This window comes from Haliaeetus albicilla, chromosome 21, assembly GCF_947461875.1.
Source record: "Haliaeetus albicilla chromosome 21, bHalAlb1.1, whole genome shotgun sequence".
NCBI lineage: Eukaryota > Metazoa > Chordata > Aves > Accipitriformes > Accipitridae > Haliaeetus > Haliaeetus albicilla.
This window is the reverse complement of record NC_091503.1, coordinates 22,132,866-22,155,177: the sequence shown is the minus strand read 5'-3', so window position 1 is coordinate 22,155,177 and position 22,312 is coordinate 22,132,866. Positions and strand designations below refer to the sequence as shown.

The following is a 22,312-nucleotide window of genomic DNA, read 5'->3' as shown; positions in this document are numbered from 1 at the left end:
CCAGGGTCCCATCTGGTAGATTAGCACTAATGAGACATTCAGATAGCTGGGAAAACATTGTTACAAAATCAAAAAGTACATTTTAAATGTAGGGAAAGGGAAAAAAAAGGAAAAATATAGATGTTCAATGGAATGCTTTTTATACCCTCTTTCAACATCAGATAGTACCCATAAAAAATTACGATGGAAAAGACCAGCAACAGCTTCCTTTATATCCTTATATGCATATATGTATGCAGCGTATGTGCTTTACTGCAGCACCTATATAATGAAGTGAACAAATTTAATTCTATTTCACAAAATGGGCCAGATCCTTAGTTGAGACAGCACAGGATCATTTCCACAGGGTTCAGTATCAATTCTCTATCTCTGCCATGTTCTTCACATTCACTGCTTTTGTTAAGCTTGACAGACAGGAGGAAAGAAGCTTCCAGTTCCCTTATCAGCACAATTAATCACCGTGCTGCTTAAGTCAATGAAAGCTAATTAAAAACGGGTCAGGAACTGTTGGCCATAAACTCACTAAAGATCAGTCAGCTATCCTTAGTAAATATCTAATAGGAGGAAGCAGGGAAGGAAATGGAAATTGGAAAGGGACTCAAGACTCCTGTGGACTTCCGTGATAAATTACAGAGATGCTTCGCTTAACCAATTTTTCATAGAAAGTGTTCTGACATTTGTGTACAATTAGACTTTTAACTATAAGCCATGTCAAAATTTACAGCATTTAAGTAGAAAGCAATATTAAATTTGCTTGAAAATTCTGGGGGAAAAAACACTGCGGATCGTTACATCTATGCAGTGAACTCTATGTTCATGTGGTATTTATGCAAGACTTCTAGTTAAAAATAAAGAAAAAGAGCATGTTTGTGCTGTAGACAAAAGCATTTCAAGTATGAATGTACATGGAGCTAGAGGTTAGAAGAAAAGGAGTGTCAGCATCAATCAATTTACATTCCCGTTAGGTGAAGTCCCAAAATCAAATTGAACTAGAAGTCAATGAATTTCGCTTCCATTGAAACAGTACGGGCTACAGCAGTTGTGTAAAATCACACACTGGGCACATAACCATAACAGACACAAATAGCAATTTGCTACCAGCTGGAGAGTAGCCATGACTTACAGCCCAAAACATGCAAAACAATTTTATCTTCAAGGTTTCACAGAGAGGCATAGTGTAGCAGGAAAAGCAACGAATACAAACAGGGAGCTAAAGTTACGCAGTCTTGTATATCCTTTTGCAGCGTGGCCCCATTTTTTTCTCTACAGCAAAGCTTTGCCACGGACTGAATGGGAACAACAGTATTGAAATAAATGGTGTTCATCACAGGAACTCAACTTACTCTCCTTACTGTACCAAAAAAGCCCACCGTCTGAAGACTAACTGGTGTCTGTCATTCGTCTGTACACACCTGCTTTCTGACCAATTTACAGTGAATGACGTTTATATGGTTATTTACCTCATTATCAAAACAGACTTCCAGAATGTCAAGGGTCATCAAGTTTCCAGGAAGTAAGTAAAATTGTTGGGACTGAACCAGACTGCCAGCCTCTCCACCCAGTCAAGGTCAAATAGCTGTGGGGTTGTGTGTGGCGCGGTGGTTGTGTCTTCTTTTCATCTCTGCTTTGGTGAAAATGTTTTCCTTTGGTGGGATAAATCCCACAAACAATGTATTCTGTCCCTATTACCTGATATGATGTTAAAAAAAATTAAGTAAATACAAGTATGTACAAAGCATGGGTGCAAGATCCTGGACATGTAACAAGGTTTTGACAAGGTACCACTAATAGTTCATGATGAGACAAAATTATAACTCTGACCTTTTAGCTGAAACAAAAGGCAAAAGAATCTTTAGGACAGCGCAACCACTGACTCCTCTGAAAATGAGAAGCACTGATTATTATCCCAGCCTGCGGGGAAAACTGCAATTCAAAAATTGCTTGTTCTTGTCACAGTAAATCTTGAACGCTTTTAATGAAAGTTTCTCTCCTTCATGAAGTATTTCTTGCTAAAAAAACCAGGACAGAACATTAATACAGGGCTTCAGATATCTTTAAAGTCAGGTTTAATTGGGGCAATTCCCTCCAGTGAATTGAAAGATGACATTCGTCTTCACTGCCTGGTTGGAATGCTAAACTGAAAGCAGGGCTGAAATGTCAAGGTAAAATAATGCTAATAATTATTCCGAACGTTACATTCCCCTTGACCTTGGAATTGAAGAGGCTGAGATGAAGGCCTTTTGTCAAAAGTCAGGAATTCATCTGGAGACTTCATTGACATTTATGATTAATACAATCTGGAAATATTAGGGGAGGAGATACAAAATATGCTATTAGTTTCCAGCACAAGGGTAATTTCATCTTATATTGTTGTGGGATCTACAGATAAAGACTACAAAACAACGCATCACCTGTAATCTTACTGCTAATGTTTTTAGGTAAGAACATGAACAAGCTTAATGTAATAACCATAATCTCTATAAAACAAAATTCATACCACTGCCACAAAAGAGAAGAAAATATTCTCCATTCAGTACAAGTAACGATTTCTCGTAAGACACAAAAAATAGGGCACAAAGCCCCCAGTCCAATTGCTTCACTTTTATGTCTGGTTATCACAGATGATTTTCCACTTCATTTGCAACTTAACACTAGAATAACTCTGTGGGGTGAAGATTTTATATATTAGTGTCCTGAAGTGACTCTTACAGCCTTTATTTGCATCTCACATGTGACAGAAAATGCCTCCCCCACTGATGGCAAATGCAAGGCAGGGAAAGCCTTAAGTCTTTTATGGTCAATGTCAGAGAAGACTCAGTACACTCAGCTTCGATAAACAGTGGAAGGGGACAGTGCTCCTTTGTACTCCTCTTTTGATCCCATCATACTCCAGGCAAATGAAATGCTGCAACCGTGGACAAAAGCAAGAATGAAGGCAAGTATTTGTTAACATCTTTGCTGGCGTCTGCAGAGTTAACCCTTACCACGAGTTCAGTTTCCCAAGGTTTCAAGAAGCAGCTAATTTACTGACACCCCAGACTTGACAAGTTACTCTTTTAAAAATCCCTCATGAAATTCAGCCTTTTTAAGTTTATATGCATAGATACATTTGAAGATACAACCCTATTGAAGATGCTGGCAAAAAAAGGTCTCAGAAGAACATGCCCTAAAAATGACACGCGATGGTGAAAGCATGTCTCATTCTCTGTCCTGATTCAATGGTAGACCTTAACTGTTGGGCTTGAAAATAAAATAAGAGAAGGAAAGTAAGGCAATACAGGTATTCATAGTGAGAATGTAATTTTCTTAAGTTAGTTTGGTACTAAAATGAAGCAGTGGAGATACTTCACTTTGGAGCCTGCCTACTGGGCATGTAAAAACCAACACATTTTCTCCAGCTATGTTTTTAATTTTGGTCCATACAAATCTTAAATAGGTATTTGCATAATGAACTCCCACAGCTTATAAAGCCCATTATAGACTATTGAATAAATGGCAGAACTTTTAAAGATGGTCCAAATAATGATTCCAGTCCCTAGATGGAGTGTTTATAGACTGTAGCTTATTAAATCCTCTATGTGAGTATCCTAAGCCACATCTGAAAAATCCCATTAATAAATTTTATTAAAAGGAGTTTGTAATTATTCCAGCATATTGAGGACTTTTCCATCTGATGTATCCTCTCTGTGTTAGACATCTTTATGAACTTCTTTGGCAAAATGCTTTTCTCTCTCAAAATTTATTATTCACTTCGTGAATTTTCTATTAAATGCAAACAAGATGAGACCACAGAAATGGTTAAGCATGCTTCAATTTGTGAAAGCTGAAATCATATTTTGACTTATGAATTCAGTAAATATTGTACAGACGGTCCAAAAAGAATAGTAATACGTTGCCTAAATAAAGCAGGCCAGATTTTTTAAGAGGAGGGAAAATATACAGTGTTACATGACAGTTCAACGTTAATATTCAGTTACTGTTACACATATGCACGTGAAGCAGCTATCTGCATATGCCAATACAGCAGCAGACACTAAAGCAGCCATCTGTATATTCTATACCCTATTTACAGAAGAAATATAGTAATTGCCCATTTATTGTCTACGAATATTTGCATGGTTTTCCACATTCTTTTCTAAAACAATCCTGCATAAATTGAGCATGTAACTGGATGAATGTTTTAGTATATACAGGCCAGACTTTATAATTTAAAATTTGCATTGAAATATCAATGCTGTGAGAATTTCTCCAATGGAGGACTGACCTCTCCAAGGACAGGTACTTCTCCAGTCATGGAGCCACTCAAGGATTAGGCATAAGCTGTAGCGTTACCACGTACTCCCCTTTCCAGCACCGGCAGCCTGAGGGTTTGGAGTACAGAAGAGGCCAACTGCACCTTCACACTTCATTCTCCAGGAAACTGAGGGAGATCACAGGAAGATGAAAGGATGAGATTAACTGGAGCTGCCCAGAACGTGCTGCAAAAGTCATTAAGCATAGAAGAGAAGTTGGCTGGCAGCACACGTGAACTCCGGAGTGAAACGGTCCACCTGGCCCAGTCTGTCGGACATGAAAGACTCGCGGAAGCTGCTGCCAGACTGTTTTCTAACCTCTCCCAGTTGGAAAATGGCCAAAGCGAGGCTTTACAAGAGATGGCTCTGCCCATAAGAGACTAAATACCACAGGCACACGCATTTTTTTTCCCCTGTGACAGTTCCTGCAGCAGCAGGGACCACCGCTGGGAAGGGAGCACCCATCCCTTCTCCAGCCAGGTCGCATTCGGAACACACTGGGGTGCCACGAGCAGCCAGCATAGCACAGCTTGGAAACACTTGGAGATTCAACCAAGAGTAAAAGGCAGACATGTGAGTCAAGAACCAGTCGCCCAGATCGGAAACGCTCTCGGGAGCGGAGCGGGAAGCCGGGTGAGGAAGGAGGTGCAGGTTGAGTGACAAGTGCTCGGCCAAGGCTCCCGAGCCAGCCTTCCTCAATTACTGCCAGAAGCAGTGGCTGACAATCCCCGTAACCTCTAATTCAAATGTTTTGCAATGCTCGTGCACAGGCATCTTACAGGGAAATAGCTGCAATACAGAGAGAACCGTATCGCGCCTACAGACTTCCGTAAAGCATCTGTAAGTATATTTTGACACAAACCGAACGTGGGCTCAATCAGTGTTTCTGTACAAAAAAATGTTAGCGAAGGGATGTGACTGTGGCAGTTTGCAAGGATGGGAGAGGTAGATGGGAGTACGAGGTTAAGGTCCCCTTATTCGTGTGGGGCAAATACATCGGCTGGGACCCAGTTTTGGGGAGGTGAGGTTCTGTAACAAGGAGGGTGAGGGACACCTCTTCATGAACATGCAATTAAGGAAGGAGTCCCTGGGCCAGTCATCCCACGTGGTATCCATGGCCGCTGCCACCTGTGGATGCTATGGGTACCTCTGGCCACTGCTGGCTGCAGTCATTGAAGAAATTAAGATTGAGGACTCCAGGCTTGAATTTCCCAAGGTAGATGTTTCAACAGCTCCCTAAGTAATTGCTTCACAGGGCTCAAAGCAGGGGCAGGGGGAACAAAAAGCATTGGTACAGCACTTCAGAGCACAGCAAAAGCTGGTCATCACCTCCACAGATGATGATGACTTCTCCACAGCAGTAATATTTTGCTGCATGTGAAGAAATAGTTCATGGATTTAGTTGAGTTCCTTTGGTTAGGGGACAATCTAGATAAAATGAGAACTACAACATTTGTTATAGTCATTCTATTGAGAAATTTTTAAGCACCAACTTTACTACTGAAGGCGTCATTCAGAAATTTCTTTCATTGATGAATCTTACTGAGTTTCCAAATAGCACACTGTTGTAAGAAACTAATGTACTTCTTTCATGGAGGCTAAAAACACCTCATATCCTCAGCAAAAGAACACTAAGCAAGCCAGTGAGAAACCCTGGAAGTGGAGCTTGAATTTTCTGCTCACAGTTCTGTGCTCTAATAGATACAGGACACTTCTACAGCCAGGAACACAACCTTTGGGATGCATGGTTAAACATCTGCAAATTCGATACTGACACCAGTCTGAAGATTAGTTAGGAGACACTAGTGTTGAAAAGTACCTGCAGCTGGTTAGCCACATCTTGCTTAAACACTCTTGCTAAAACAGAAAACAGCATTTATACACAAAAAGTGAGGATTACAGAAACAGAAGTTTCTTCAGTGCAACCAGTGCCAGAGCATGCAGACAAGTAGAAAACCCCAAAATATCATTTAATAAAAAGAAATCAATGCCAACAAAGGTATTAAACTCTAAAGAAACGTAGGCTGGGGTTTCTGAAAGGTGTTGCATGCTTCTACGAGTTCCCTCAACCATATCTATCCTGGAGGCAAAAACCTGAAACCATTAAAAATATATGAAAACGAAAACAATGCCTGGAGGGCTTCCCAAACACCTATGCCCTCCATAGTGTCCTCATTGCATCTCCTCAACTGACAAAACCTGAATCTTCAACCAGTTCTCCTGGGAACCTCCAAGCTCTTCTCCGCTTAGGCTTTGGCATGGGTTACAGTGCCCTAGATGTCAACAGGGCTTACCCATGTGGGTCTGACAGGGTTCAGTACTTCTGTTTCTTTCCTCTGTTCTTCAAACAAGTACGACAGTATTGTCTGTCTGAATTGTAAGAACAGGACAAAACTTCAAAGAAAAAGAGTTTCAGAGCTATAAATCGTCTCTCTACACAACTCTCCTACCTATTCCCTATGAAAAGAGTTTAGGAGGTTCAAGCTCCTCAGACCTTTCAGTAAGGTTTTTACATGAGGAAATAGCTTCTTAGGAACTCCTTTGCCCTGATCTGAAAGACATTTTAAATTCTTTATAGTCCTTCTGCTTTCCAGTAAAAACAAAACAAGCCGTTTAACTTCATTGCAGCCTGACAGTTAATAGCTCCTGTATTGTCTCTTAATCACACTGAAATGTCTGTTGAAGGATGTATCATTGTTTTAACTTCCTGCTAGCTTTTTTCTTACACAGCCTGCCATTAAACTAAATTAACTGTATTCATATTGTAACCATAATTTACAACTTTTTAAAGAGACATGACACAGATCTTTAAAATCATAAGTGGCCCACAAAGAAGGTGACTGAAAGAAGGGTTATTCTATGTCTTTCAAAAAAACAACTAGGAAGCATCAATAGAGAAGCGATTCACAGCCAAGAGAAAGGGATGCTTCTTCACACAGTGTGTCGGAGAGGGTTGCTGCACCCTCCTTGCCGCAGAACATTAAAAGTTACCTGGCTCACAAAAATCTGGAAAATTCATGGAAAGGAGTTTACACAAAGACTCACTTTAGCTCAGAAAGTCCTTGAACCATGAGTCACAGGGGCCTGGGAAAATATTGTTGTGAAATACTGCTGCATACTTGCCTTGCTTATACACTTTGGTCTCTGCATTCGCTAGTGCTCACCCCTGCCATCACCCAGTCCTGTCCCCGGGGCACTGCACTGTTGGTGAAGGCATGGAGCAAGCTCCAAGTCGACCTCCCACTCCCACACCCATTTAACAGCAAGTCCTCAAACTGAAGATATGTCTGGCATAAAATTGACAAGAATGGATTTTGGCTTCATTTTGGCTAAAAGGCCAAGAAGGGACGTGGAGACAAGACAGCAAGTTAGCCTCACCTAGCATGGCAGTTCCTACGGTCTCATTATGGAGCTAGTCCATGCCTTGTCCGTGTTTCTGTGGAGAAAAGCAAGGACTTCAAAATACAAAGAAGCCACTGTTCTATACTAACACCATTACCGGTGTGAGATATGAATGAGTGGAAGAAATATGTCCCTTCATTTTTTTCCCCAAATTTTGAAGTGTATAAGATTGTATTTTATTTTTTGATAATTCCTTTCTTAACTTGCTAAATTTTGTTTCCATCCTAACTACTCATCCATTTTGCTTCTTTTCCTTAGCTCTACAACATCGCAATACACCTCCCATTCCCTCAATGAAGCTCTCTTGATTGTTATAAACACAGCTCTTCTAGAGCTCCTTCAATCTTAAGACTCTCCTCAGGTGAAAATATGAATGTATTTGGCCTTTTGACATCCCCATGAGATTTGAATTGTATCAATCTGATTTTATAACTAAGAAGCTTTCACCAGAGAAAAAAATTAGTGCCTCACCCATAGTCTGTGATATTTGTGGAGAAAAAGATAAGCAGGTGCCAAACTGCTTGTCCTGTGCTCTATCCATAACATACTGCTGCATCCTTCAGACTGGAACCCACAGAAAAATCCTTCTGTTCTTTTTAGTCTGAAGGCAGTTTTCCTTCATTTCCTTTCCTTATGGAATGATGGTAAATCCAGCAATTCTAGGTTCCTGAACAAAGTGAAGAGGCTCAACCAGCACATCCTTTTTGGAAAAAGGATTTAAAAACCCCTATAAGTTTGAGTAACTGCTCGGTGAAATATACACATATCCTAACACCATGGGTCAAAGCAATAAAACGCAGGAAGTCTTTCATTCAGGTACTCACAAATGCTCCTATATTCTAGGCTGAAACAAATGGCCAGCAAAGGTGGGATGCAGCAGAGACCTGAGGTGTCTTTACTACACACCAACGATGCTGTGAGCCACAGTTAGCTGAACCTGCAGCCTCCATACACTGCAAGCCACCCTGTAGAAATTATACAATATAGGTCCATGCTCTGTGAAACTTGTGACTCAAAAAACGTTCCAATAATATTAGTTCACGTCATCTTTTTGGTACCAGACAGTACACATGGCGCCAACTTTGTACCAGATTTGCCAGTAAATATCCCCTTGACATTCCTTTTTTGAGATTTTTCTCTACCAGACTGAGTAGGAATTATCTGCAGATGGTGGTTACCTTTAGATAAATCCTGATAGGTACCAGATATCTCCAGTCACTGTACCATTTTCATTAAATGACGAAAGACAAACCTCCTATTTAAAAGAAAACTAATAACTTTTGAGAAAAAGGGAAGGGCTTGATGAGATGATACCATACTATAAGCTTTTGTTGTGGGCAAACAGAATCCTATAGTTCAAAGTAATTATCTCATCAAGTTCCACCTCATTAGGATTGAAACTAGACATCATAATGAACAGTGGACTAATAATTCACCAATGAGAACTTGGTTTTAGTCCAACTTGCTATCTTTTTTGTAATATATTTGTTGGTTTCAGCTCATCACCCCCAACTTCACCGGACAAGATGACACACCTCTTCATTTTCTATTCATCATAAGCCTATGGGTGAATTAGTAAATTAGATTAAATTTCCTTTCCCAGTGCCAGAGGGGCACTGGGAAATTTGCATGAACTCCCTTCCCAGGACATGGCACGTGGAGAAAAGGGAGAAGCAGGAATTGTCAGAGCAAGTTCAGTTTTGCCCCCTGGACCTTCTGCATTTTTGTGGAGGAGGGCAGAATGTATCAACACACCCTCTCTTCCACTCCAAAAAGATAGCGCTATGATGATAAGCGGGAGATCACTTCATAAATTACAGGTCGCTACAAAACATTTTGGGACATTCAGTACTATCTGCAGCAGGACAACTCTGTTGTACATGGGAAGTGGCAGAGTAGAGATTATGGAGTCATTAGTCATGCTATCGCTCAGAGGATTAAATTTTAATACTTTCTTTTCCTTACTATCCTTCTCCCCACTGTGATTTTTTTTTTTTGCCCCTGCACCTGCCCTCTAGATATTAGATAACCTGAACATGAAAGAGAAGAACCTTTTTGACAGTAAAGCCGAAATCCTCCTGTTTTGTCATGCATTCAAATGGGAATCAGACCAACTGAATCCTGACCTACTTATCAGACTGAAACTCCTGCTGGGAACTATCAATAAAAAGGCCCACTGGGAGGTCATTCAGACTGGTCATGGTTATTATGGGAATTGTGAAAGAGAGGGTAGCTATCCTGACAAAAATTCATTTTTATATAGTCTTACTTCTTAAGTATTTACCTATTCAAAGTGTGATAACTTCTCATTGCAGTTTTCCTTTAAAATAAGCTTCCAGGTCAACTTCCAGTGACAATAAATAAGTCTGCTTCATTAATCGGACTAGAGCACTTAATGGACAACTTAACAGAAATTGTTTCTCTGAGGGTGGCCAAGGGTCTTCACTGGCAGTAAACACAAAGCGGTTGAAGATCTGCCCAGTATCCTTAGAGTAAGTAAAGTGATTACAGGCTTTTTTTAAAAATTATTTTTAGCCCACGTAAGGTAAAGTAAAATAATCTCAATGGAGCTTTCACTAAAAACTTTTTGAAGCAAAAGAGAAGCACCTTGCAGCTTCAAGCCAGCAGGGATGCAATGGGTAGCAAAGCAGGCAGCTCCACACTTGCTCCTCAGCATGCATGTTTCTACCCTGCCTATTCCCACAGTAGGCACCGGCAAGGAGTTTTCAACTCCCCTGCAAAGGGCTGAGCGCCTGGCCTGTTTCTGCCGTTTCAAAATGAGCCCCAACTGAGAAGTCTCTGTCCTACATTACATTTTTGGCAATTTCTGCAGGGTGAGGCAAGTTGTTTCTCTCTGCAGGCCTCTAATCCCTCCCTGTGCTGACTTAATACCAAGTATAAACACTTCAACAGAGAGGCCCATGATGAGTTGCATGTGAAGGTCATGCTACCTTCTGCCATCCTTTCCTTCTCCCAATTTTCCTATGAGTCTATGTATCCTTTTAAATCTGAGGTAATCTCTATGGTGGTGCCAACTACTATTACAAATGCAAACCATTTTAAGATGTGTGTCTGCACACACACCTATGTATTTTTTTATATATATGCATATTCTGAAAACAAAACATATATTAAAATTACAGTCTCTTCATTTTAACAAAGAGCCAGATTCAGGCAGCTGAATACACTGAGGGATCAAAAGAATAAAAGAAAGGAAAAAATCTCTTTCCACTTTTGAAATCTAGCCCAAGGGCAGCAATCACCGAGTTAAATTCTCTGGTCTGGGTTATGTAGAAGGTCAAACTACATGGCTGTAATGGTCCCTCTTGGCCTTAAATACCTGTGAAAAAATATGGCACAGCTTTGCCTTTGCAGCTGATAGTAGGACATTTGCTTTACCCCTCATGTTGGGAACCTGTGCCTGAAATCTGCCAGAGCAACAGATATTTTTATGATAATTTCAGATTAAAAATATTAAGCACAGCAGGCAAGAAATTCATAGAGTCATCCCATGTTGTTTTTAAAGCCCTTGTCTATGATCTCATCGTTGCTACTAAAGCTGATGCTGTTTCCATGGCATTTCTGATTAACCAGTCATCCAGCTTCTAAACCATTTATTTTCTATTAATATAAATAGAAATATATTTGTGATTTACACCCTTTTCACCCATTTATGCTAACTAGAGCTTGTTTAGAAGAAGTATCCTTCGGTTAATTAGCTGAGGGCACTGTACATGCCTCTAAGGCACAATACAGCTTCCACAGCAGGAAGCCTGTTCTTCGTACAACACAGGTAATGTCCTACACATCCCAACTTCTCTGTGTCTCGTGATATGTGTCTCATGTCGGCAAAACAGGCTTAGCTGAAAATGTCCCAAGAGCATCTAATGACATTTATTTTACCTTATAATTAAAATGGTTATTTTATGTTCTGTTCCCAGGGCTGTGGCATTGAGAAACAAGGAAGGTTTTGATAGAAAATCCAAATCTAGAGTATTTTCTTCCAACAGGGCTCTGGTGGCGTGAAACAGCACTGCTGCCTTGTCATTTGGCAACATGATTTCTTGATTTTGAGTGATTTTAAATACACATCACATAAAGATTTATCAGCATTTTATCAAAGATTTATAATTTTGCACCTAATTTTAAACATCCTCCTCCACTGCGTTCTGCCCAGAGGCATGAGCATACCACATAAAGGCAGAACTAGTCAAATAGCAAGAGAAAATACCACAAGACCATACATAAACAACAAATATAGAAGATTTCTGTGCTCGGGGGAAAGGGGGGAGAAGTGGAAGTGATAAGACCTGCACAGGGCCAAAATTTAGTTTAAAACATTTCTGCCTTTCCTTTGGATTTTTAGAAGTGGGAAACAATATCCAAAGCAGGTGGGCATGGGCTGTGTTATTTGGGCAACACTATTTAAATGCTATCACTCTTCCAAGTAATATGTTGTAGCACAAGGTAATGGAAGACATTCCAGTAGTATAGTATCATCTTGAAATTGATGTTCAAACATATTTTTTGCCTGGATCTTGGAAGGTAACATATGAGTGGCTATTAATATATTCATTCTCAGGTCAAAATTCTTTCAGGGAAAGGATACACCGCTTTGAGTATCTAATAATGACACTCTTGCATAAGCTTTACTTTTTGGTTATATGTATATTGTCTCCTCACTGTTCTTTGTGAAATAAAGCTGATGATCAGGGCAGATCTTGAAGTGATTTAACACTTCATCTAGCAGTATTGCCAACTTCTGGCATTCAAATATCATGAGTCAGTCTCTCTAAAAATTATAAGATTTTATTAAATGAAAAAGGTAATTACGTTGTGGTTTTGTGTTTTTTTTTTTTTTTTTTTTTGTTAATTCACTTTAAAAGAAAGGAAGGAACTCTTATGTAGACACTTCGGCAGTGTTTCCAAGTATTTCTTGGCAACCACAAGGCCAAGAAATGTGCTTCAAGAAAATGCAAGCTAAGATCCTCATACATTTAGGTGATAGGTACTGGGACTTGGTGAAAAAGATTCTGAAGTCATCCAAGCTTACAAGGAAATACGATGCAGTTATGGAAGGACATAACTACAGAATTCAGCTCCTCTAACACCCCTCATCTAGCAAAGAATTCAATTTCTTCCTCTCTTATCCCAGCTAAGCAAACTGCCAAGGTCATCCCACAGGTTATGGCACTTCTGTCCCCATACAAACACCAACAGTGCTGAGATTCGAGTAAACAGAGATGTCCCTGATTTGCTGTACAGAAAGCTCACTCACCTTATTAAAAAATATTTTGTAAAAACTTCTGGGAATTAGGGATAAAACCACAAGTGCCCAAACGCTAAACCCAAGAGAAGTGCACTGGCAATGCCAGCCCAAGCTTCCCTGACCACCATGAAGTACTACAACCTTTTTATTGAGCAAAATGATCAGTTGCAAACACAGGTATGCTAAACCAGCCACTTAGACTGAACAGAGCAAGTAAAGAGACTGTCAGTCTTGCAGCCCATGGGCCCCAATGGCCAAAGTTGAGGACAATACAGTACATTAAAAATGACCACTCAGCACCAGGCTAATCAGTGACACCTCTAAACTGCTTATTGAGGATGCCATAGCAGCCTTCCCAAAGGGAAAGTGCAGCACATCAGTGCACAGAGAGCATCTCCTTTTTATTATTTATTTTAATTTTTGAAAAAAGACTTACTGAATTTTCTAAAGAGCCCTTGTTGAAATACTCATTTTTTTCTACTTCTACTTACTTTAACCAAGTTTCAGTAGTCAAAAAGACAGGATAAAAAGAAAAATTAACTCCTAACAGATAGGAGCAATCATAGACTACAGTTTGGGGATTTTTTTATTGTGGTGGGTTGGTTGGTAGGTTACTTTAACTGTGAGACTGATTGACTTAGAGGTTAGTGAACAGGTTGTTCTCAGGCTGATACTGCTTTTTTTTTTTTTCTTTTTAAAAAACGCACAGTGCAGGTGGGACTTGCTCCCCTCACAGATTTGTTCCACAGTCCACCAACAGTAACTGGTTGTTGGTGCAGAATTTTTCAACATCTCTGGCAGACACTGTGCCTGCAAGCAGGACTTACTCGCTAATCCTCCCGGGCACGAGGAGGCAGGGTGTGCAAATTCATTTTGAAGACTCTAATATCATCAGCCTGTTAAGAATAATTTTTTATTTCTTTCTGAATTATTAGCTAAGGAAATAGGGGAGGAACTAAGGCTACCCTTTCTTCCTCAGGTAATGGAAGGATCTGGGTAACACCACGCTAAGACTTAGAGGAACAAATCATGGTCTACTCTGCTCTCCTGAGAAGATGACTACAACATTGAGTCACCTTTCTCACAACATGAAGTCATATCTTTTGGATGTCAGAAGAACAGGGAATCTCTGGAGGATCAAATATGCCTTAACTAAGCCTACTGCAGGTGGGCTTCTCCTGGGGAAACATATGACCAGGAGTACGGCCACAAGCACTTCCTCAGTGCCATACCACTGAAGTAAAGAGGTGAAAAAAAGCGTTCTGTAGGAAACCTCGGCATTACCACTGTGAGACTTCCATTTCACGAGGGAGCGGAATGAAATGCAGGGGTGGTGATCAGGAAGGCCCTTATAGCATGGGGAAGTCATCTTCACAATGACATTTGTTAAGTTTTACTGACTACAGTCTAAGAATGAGTATGAAAAAAATATGAAAGTAAATCTTACGGAAAAAAAGGAAGTCAGCTTTTTTTAACCATTATTTTCAGAAATCTGAAATTGAACCACAAACCACTGTTTCAGGCCAGCTAACAGACTGGCGGGATAGATTGGGAAAGCAGGAAATGCTTAACCCAGTTTCACAGTCAGAGAAAGCCTCAGCTTTCACTAACAAGAAAAGAAACATACATCAAATCTAGCACCAGAGATGAGGAGGAAGAAATTGGAAGCACAAATCTTAAATACTCCAAACCCAAATAATGACAAATCAAAAGGAAAAATACCTTTTAAAAATGCTGTTTTCTTGTGATTAGCTTAAGGAAGATACTATCATATCCAAGCAAGTTATTTTTGAACACAGAGTAGTGGCCAACATGTTGATTTAAAAAATAAAGAGAAAGGAACAAAGGTAAATTTTTCATAAGGTGATGTGTTGCGTTTCTCATATATTCAAGACTGCATCTGTTTCCCAGATCAAAATGGGCATTTGGTCTCCACACTAGCTGAATCCCTGATCTGTAGAGTGCGAAAGAAGCCTCGCTGAGGGCCAAATGGATTCCTGCTGGCATCTACCTGAATACCGCCCAAAAGCCTCCCCTGCTGAATCCTCGTGTCCTCGAGCACAGTGATGCCCCACGCACGAGCATCACGTGTCCACGTAACTTGCCAGGGGCAGGCTCTACAGTCACTTTAACGCGGCAGTCCGTAAAGTGTTCCTGTTAGACATTATTACTTAATGACTCATTATGTATTGTACTCAGTATGTATGGCTGTATAAAGGCCACCTTTTTTTCCGGGCCCGCTCCTGTTCCCCACGCCCCCTTCCTCCCTATTTTTTGATATTTATAACTGCAACACTCATTTACAGTTGCATAAGTGTAAAGCAGGGTGTCTTTCTGGGCTTTCACGATCTGCCCACGTGAAATTACCACATTAGTAATTACCTCATTGCTTAAGACAAAATGCAGCAAACAAAGATTGCTTTTGCAACCTTGTTACTTCAGAATGCCTTAAGACAGTATAAAAGGATGTATACCAGTAAAACGTGTTTTCCAGAAAAGGAAACTGTTTTCCTTGCCTATTCCTTGCATGAGCTTTATCTCCTCCCCCATTTAGCAAAACTTAACATAGGGTAAGCATTTTGTCACTTACTGTTTTAACTTACATTGAAATATTGCATGGCTCTCACCTTGAGAATAAAAAAAAAAAATATTTGTCAGATAAAAAAAAAAGTTTATCTGTTTTATTTCTCAGTGCTTTTTAAGATACTGAGAAGCCTGGCCTTTTGCTATCACATTTCTGCCCAGTATGGCTGCAAAGAACATACAGGCTCTGATTTCTAACTTGTTTATACATATTTAACAGAGAAGAAAACGGAGGAGGCAGAAGTAAAAAAATGATTTTCCACGGTCACAAAAGCTGGTCTTAGAAGCACAGCTGGGTGTCGGATCAGGATCTCTTGGCAGCCAGCCACAAAAGATGCACAACAGAGAAAAAACATTTCCTGTAAGGAAGCATTTGATTTTCAAAGTTGCGTGAAATGTTCACAAGAAAACCATGTAAATGCCCACTGGATTTGGGGGGGGGGGGGGTGGATTTCATTAGAAACTGGGAGCCCTCTCTTGTTTCACCAAAAGATTTGCTCGTCACAAGCATTGCCAGCTAGCCTGAGGTGATTTTCATGTTTTGTATCAAAACCAAGCAGAAATTAAGTCTCTAGCAGTTTCGATGTGAATTCGCTTTGAAGTTCATTTCAATGCGACACTAGTCAAGCTCCATGGATAACGAAGGCTTTTAGTTCCTACAGAAAGACGGCGATATTTTCCTGAGCCTCTGCAAATGGCAAGGACGACTTTTTCTGAAGCGCTGGCGAGCGCAGTGGTGCCGTAGATACAGGCTTACGCCGCACGCAGCTGCGCGGGCTGGAGACATTACAGCCGCTCCTCCTCTCCCACCCCAGGGCTGTTTGCCACCACCCCGGTGCCAGGATTTTCTGCCCCCAAGGCACCGCGCGTGCCCCCCAGTCTGCAACACTGCGCACCCAGCCCAGCCAGTTAAGCCACCGGTGAAGTAGCTGGAGATAATCTGATGAATCTGTGCTGTAACAGATGAAGGAGCGCTCACACCACCCTTCCCATCAGCACAGCGGTGGGGCCAGCTGCCGAGTCCTTAACTGCACCAGTTATATTTGGGAGTGCTGTGTACTCACAGGTATCTCTCCCAATACACAGTCTAGCTAGAGGTGTCCTTCGGGTGATACTAAAACTCGCATCCTGAGGTTTCAGCACAAGCTATGTCAGGTAGGAGCAGAAAGAGATATGATCTCTTCTGGGTGCGTATGAGCTGAGCGTGGGTGTAAAGATACCAGCCACTCCGCTTTTCTTCTGGACTGCTTATTTCACCAGGGGGAGGGTGACAATTTTACTGTGTTATTACCATGTAACTTTGCTTTTACAGGTGCGCTCCTGCTGCATAAGTATTTATTACTGAGATGTGTAGGAGCCCTTTCACAGACCACGTTCCCCTTGTGCTATGTGCTGTACCTGGGCAGAACAGAGTGACAGTCCCAATCCCAAAGCATTCATGACCTGAATGTAAAATGTTGGGGCAGTATGGCCAGGGAAGGCAGTAAAACAGGACAATGTCAGCCAGCACATTAGCCGTACACAAAGTCTTTTAAGAGGCAATGTGGAAAGGAAGAGTCTTAGGAATGGATGCCAAGAGCCAAAAGAAGCTGCTTTGCAGAGCTTCACAGGATGCTCTTCCAACTGTTTAAAAATGGAATGCGTGCTCAGAGGAGGCCAGGACTGTGTGTTATTAGAGGTGGAAGCTAACTCTTCAATACTGAGGAGGTGATGATAGGTAGGGAGAAGACAGGCCATGATAAGCCTTGAAGTAAAAACAAGTAGCTTAAGTTTCTAGAGCAAGGCAATGGGAAAGCACAGAGAACAGACAACATGGTTAAACTGAAGCGTTGGGAAAGTTATCTTTGCAGGAGCACTGGGGTTGGGTAGGGTACATCTGTCAGATTTACGACAGGATGAATACAGTGATTGATCCATAAGATAACAAGAGCTGAAGTTGTAACAGCAAAGTTGTAGTTGTCTGGGTAGAGTGAAAAGGATGTATTACATAGATGGCACGCAGAATGAACTAATGAGACTGGGTTATAAATGGGAGGGGATGTCAAAAAGAGTGAGGCTAAAAGAGGGGGAGGCAATTCAGATTCACACCTTTCCTAATAAGGAAGGTGCATGGTACTCTTCATGTAAAAATGACAACGTGCCTTGGTTGTGCAGGAGTTGCCGTGGCTGGCCACTGGAACACTAAAGAGCCAGTGCCAAAGGAGTTCGGTGGCTCTTGGGCTGAACAGCATTGTCAGTGCCCGCAGGGATGGAAGAAGGATAAGGGCAGGGAATATCATGAAATACATGAGTAGAGACAGTGGCACATGGAGAGGCCATGAGGGAAAGCAGGTCAATAACCCTGTTATGGACAGTATGAGGACAGAGCTGTAGAGGAGAGGTGCGCAGGGTAAGTAAAGGAAGGGAGGACGACGGCACATCTGCTCACTTGCCCTTATGAGAAATTTGCAGAATCACATGCAGAGGACCTGGTCAAAGGGGCCAGTGTCTAAAAGACTGCCAGTAGCAATAAAAATGCTTTGTCTGTATAATGCGATTGTAGTCCTACACCTGTAAAGTGATCCTAATATAAGCTTACCTTAACCTCTCTGTTTAAGGCTGTATCTATCCCAGCACACCTTTCCTGATACAGAAATACCAATACACAGCACAGTGTACTGTGGGATGAACGCTGCAACAAAGGCAAAGCTGTATCTCTTATCAACTCAGTACTGCCCCTTCCCATGCCAGTCTTCCTTACATACAACCAACGCACAACCTGGTAAAACCAGAGCGCTCCTCAAAGTTTTTTCCACGTTCTGGGTATTAGTGGCACAGCAGTGTCAGTCAGAAGCGGTACCGTCACGGCCCTGGTCACGTCAGACTTCTAACAACATCGCTCCGTCACAGGTTTTGCCTCGGCTTACCTCAGTTGCGCTCATGCCCTTGCCTCCCCACACCTCCTGTCCCACAGCGGTGTGGCCAGGCTGTGCACTGAGAGGGGAAACGCAGACCCTGCCACGTCTCGTTCCCTTCACAGGCATCCTTGGTTCTGGATGCGTTATCACCAGCTCCACTGTCCATGTTCCAGCTGAGCGCCCCTGTGCCTGGAGACCTGGCTTGTAGGTCCCTGTGGGCACCATGTACCTTGGGGGTTCATCCGTGCTGTGATTAATCAGGATGCTATGCACATGGTAGTCAGTCACTTCAATATTAAGCTGAATTCCAGAGAGTTGGTTCTCTGCTTTAAGAAAAAGGGCTTCCAGCAATTTCTGCTCTTCTGCTGTTCCTGTTTTCCAAAGCTCCCCGCCCCATGCTTACTTCAGCATGATCCCAGCTAGAGAAAACAGAAAAGGGAAAACAACTTCAATGACTAAATAGTTTGGATGCAAAATAAAGAGGTTGCATAAGATTTTACTTACCTCTTGGTTAAAAAAAGAAAACAGAGAAAGGACTGGGGAAAAAAAAAGTCTGAAAACATGAAGTTTTTACCTCTTAGAAGAGTTATCTCTCAATAAACCTGAATCCACACTACTCCTGGATAGAGCACAGGCATACCTGAGTTATCTGCACCTTGGCTCATGTTTCCCCAGCAGCCAGAACCCCATTCCCCCAAGCTCTCCTGCTACCTCCTGCAGCAAAATGGCACCAGATGACACCTGGTTATGCCCAAACTCCCAACTTCTGCCGTGAGGATGAGGGATGGAGTACAGTGCCAAAGGCATTGCGCTTATGTAGGACAAGAGATCTTTCTTTTGATTGCCTTGTATTTTTGCTGGGGTGTGAAACAGAAATCTGTCCATGCCTGTTCTGCTTCCTGCTGTTAGGAGGCTGCTCAATAATTCAGCTATCTCTCCCCGAAGGAAGCTCCACTGGCCTGCTGCTTGCTCAAGCCAGTTACTGCTGCTCAGCAATGAAGTCTGAAGTGCCACAGACTTCCAGGGGCCCCTTTGGCACCAGCTCTTTTGTATTCCAGTGGCCAGCAGCAGCTCCTTAACTCTTCGGCAACCAAAGCTCATTATCATTTTTATATAATTAAACAGTGCTGCTCGTTCTCCTCATTAGATTATCACAGCAAATTGATGGTTATTTGAAGGAACTGCCACAATAGGAGACAAAACACTGGCAACAGATAAAACAAAAGGATGCACACAAAGCTCTTTAATTAAACTCCGTGAAGGGATATGAATTCTAGCAGAGATTTTAGTTACCCTGCTGAGCCTCTTTCTGATTAGCTACAACGCATCTGCTGGCTTTCCTACTATCCATCTGTACTGCTAAAGAGAAATTTATTCTGGCTACAGAAGATGACCTCAAAGACGTCAGTTGTGGATAGTCTAATAGCTTATGTATGTTGACAAAGTGGTTCTGAGTTCTTGATGCGTTGACATGAAGAACCATCCTCTTTGCATATAACAATGTGCTTAATATGCACACACACACGTACGTATGTATGCACGCACAAATGAGAGGTTAACATGAAAGCCAAAAGAGGTTGGAAAGTTGTGAGGGAAAGGATTCTCTCTCCGAGTTGCTAAAACTCCTTATCACCACAATTACTTTTTCTTTTGGCATGCATCATCTGTTCCCCCCAGCACTCTCCTTCCCTTTAGCATCCAGGTGCAGAACTACAGTGAAGGCTAATGGACGGGACAAGAAAAAAAAGTCATAGGATATATACTGTGAAGTATATTAATCATAAGTTAGGCTGTTACTTTGAAGTTTGATTTTCTTTTAAAAATTAAAAAAAAAAAAAGAAAAAAGAAAGAAGAGAGAAAGAATAAGAATTGAAAACAGATCTGTCATGGAGCATTTGTAAGAGGCAGTGCCACAAAACCCTTTGGGGCGTTCCATTCAGGTCATAAGGGATCTGGTTAAAATCGCATCGGTCCTTAATCCACAGGTAATTGACAGCACAGCCCTCAATGGCTCAGTGTGGTATACTGCTGCAGTGCTCATTACTACTGCAGACCTTTAATGAGTATATTTTTACTGACGTGCACCCTGTTGGCTCCACACAGCCTATTGAGACAATACACAATTTGCACGTTTATCATAATTAATTACCTGCTGACATACTAAAAGCCGTTACCATCTAGCGTCCAATTCAGAGGAATGTATTTGATGGTACGAGGCCAGATTAGATGATGCACACATACAGCCTCAAAACACACATGAGAAACAGTTGTTCCCTGTGCTAAACATGGTGCAGTTTTTCTTCCTCAGAGCCCCAGGAACTTGGGTGGATGAAAGACCTCTTCCTCATCCCTTATGGAGCTCCAAAAATATCCCAAGTTCTGCCTAATTTATACAACCCAGTCCTTAGGGTCCTCCTCGGTTGCCAATGTCCTACTGTGAAGGCTCCATTAAATCTTTTATTTATTTGTCCATAGAGGCCACTGAAGAATGTCACAAGGTATTTCCTTTTCCAAAGTAGATTAAGCTAAACATGAATGAGGCCCTAACGTTCTTCTGGAAAAGGGTGTGCACTCATATTTTGCCAGACTACTGACAGTCTGCAGGGAGTAAATATTCCCGGGCCTGATTTCTGACCACCTTACTTGCAAGTGGGTGCAGATTTGTTACACTCATGACTTGGCAGTATTTTACATTCATGCTTTGTAATGTCAGATGCAAATGAACACAAAGTTCAAAACACTGGGGAAAAAAGTATCATACTGATTGTCCCTGCATATACCTCAGGCCTCTGCTGTCCCACTGAGCAAGCTGAAGTCTAAGGCCAGATTTTTGTTTTTAAATTGTAATTGAATAGTAACTAAAAATGGAGAGTTCCAGCACAGTGCTGGCAGTGTGATTTCATTTTAGCATTAAACAGTCGGTTTACTGGCAACTCAGACAATTGTCCACCTACAAAAATTCTCTTTAACTCAATCATCCCCAAGGATGTCTGTCCTGAACTATGTCCAAAAAACAGCTGAACAAGAGATTCTGGCCAGTAACAAGTAACACTAGAAAGGACCTGTATTTTCCCATTATGAAAATACAACTCAAGAGGATCTCTCTTTTTTAATAATCACATGCAATTCTTATTACAAAACTAAAGTCGGTTTTGCATTTGACTCAGTCTGGGTAGAAAACGCAGTCCTCGGCTGTAAAGTTGGTAGTGCTCTGCTGACTCAAAAGCTAGCAATTCAGCTCAGGTATTCTGCACAGCCAACAACTCCACCTCACCCCCAAATACCCTAAGTGCATTCAAGGTATGCTTTTAAAGCTTGTCTCCCTTGCAGTTTCTGTCTCCAACTTCTTATCCTTTAAGTTACTTAATTCTTGGCACCTCCTGCCTCCTTAGGTATCAAAGTCCAATGTCTGAAGGAGGCATTTAGGCACTATTACTGTAAATACGTGGAAGCCAGTGTGATGACTGGTTGCTTGTATTTACTTAAAAGTGTCTGTTGACATGGATCAGCGTTGCATTCTGCAAAATGCTGTAAAAGCAGGCAGGAAAGAAAGTTTCTGTTGCTGACAGCTAATTCTTTTAAACTTGGAAAGTGATAAGCTAAGTGGTAGATCTCCAGGTCACAGCAACCTTCTATAACAGCATGAACTATAAGCGTAATTTTCTCACATCAAGCAGTTTGAGGAAAATGAATCTGCTTCTTTATCTATTTTCAGCATTATGAAACCATCATATAGAAATAAGCCAATAAATGTATGTAGCCCACAAACATGCTTGTAATCTGGAGCAGCTGAAGGACTTGATAAAAGCATCTGATGACTTATGCATAACGTAAGTAATACACTTTCCATTATAAGCTTTAAAAATCAA

The 22,312-nt window shown here is 41.4% G+C and overlaps 1 protein-coding gene across 2 annotated transcripts in view; it reads right to left on the bottom strand.

Annotated features, from left to right (window-relative positions):
- The window catches only part of LOC138690344 (uncharacterized), a 56,177-nt gene that overhangs the window by 28,837 nt on the left and 5,028 nt on the right, over positions 1-22,312 (bottom strand). For both annotated transcript variants that reach the window (XR_011329191.1, XM_069809210.1), the window contains exon 3: positions 18,453-18,862. Coding sequence is in view for 1 of the 2 variants with exons in the window: in XM_069809210.1 (XP_069665311.1) it covers positions 18,453-18,668 (216 nt within the window). In the remaining variant the exon portion in view is untranslated. The remainder of the gene's footprint in view (positions 1-18,452; positions 18,863-22,312) is intronic.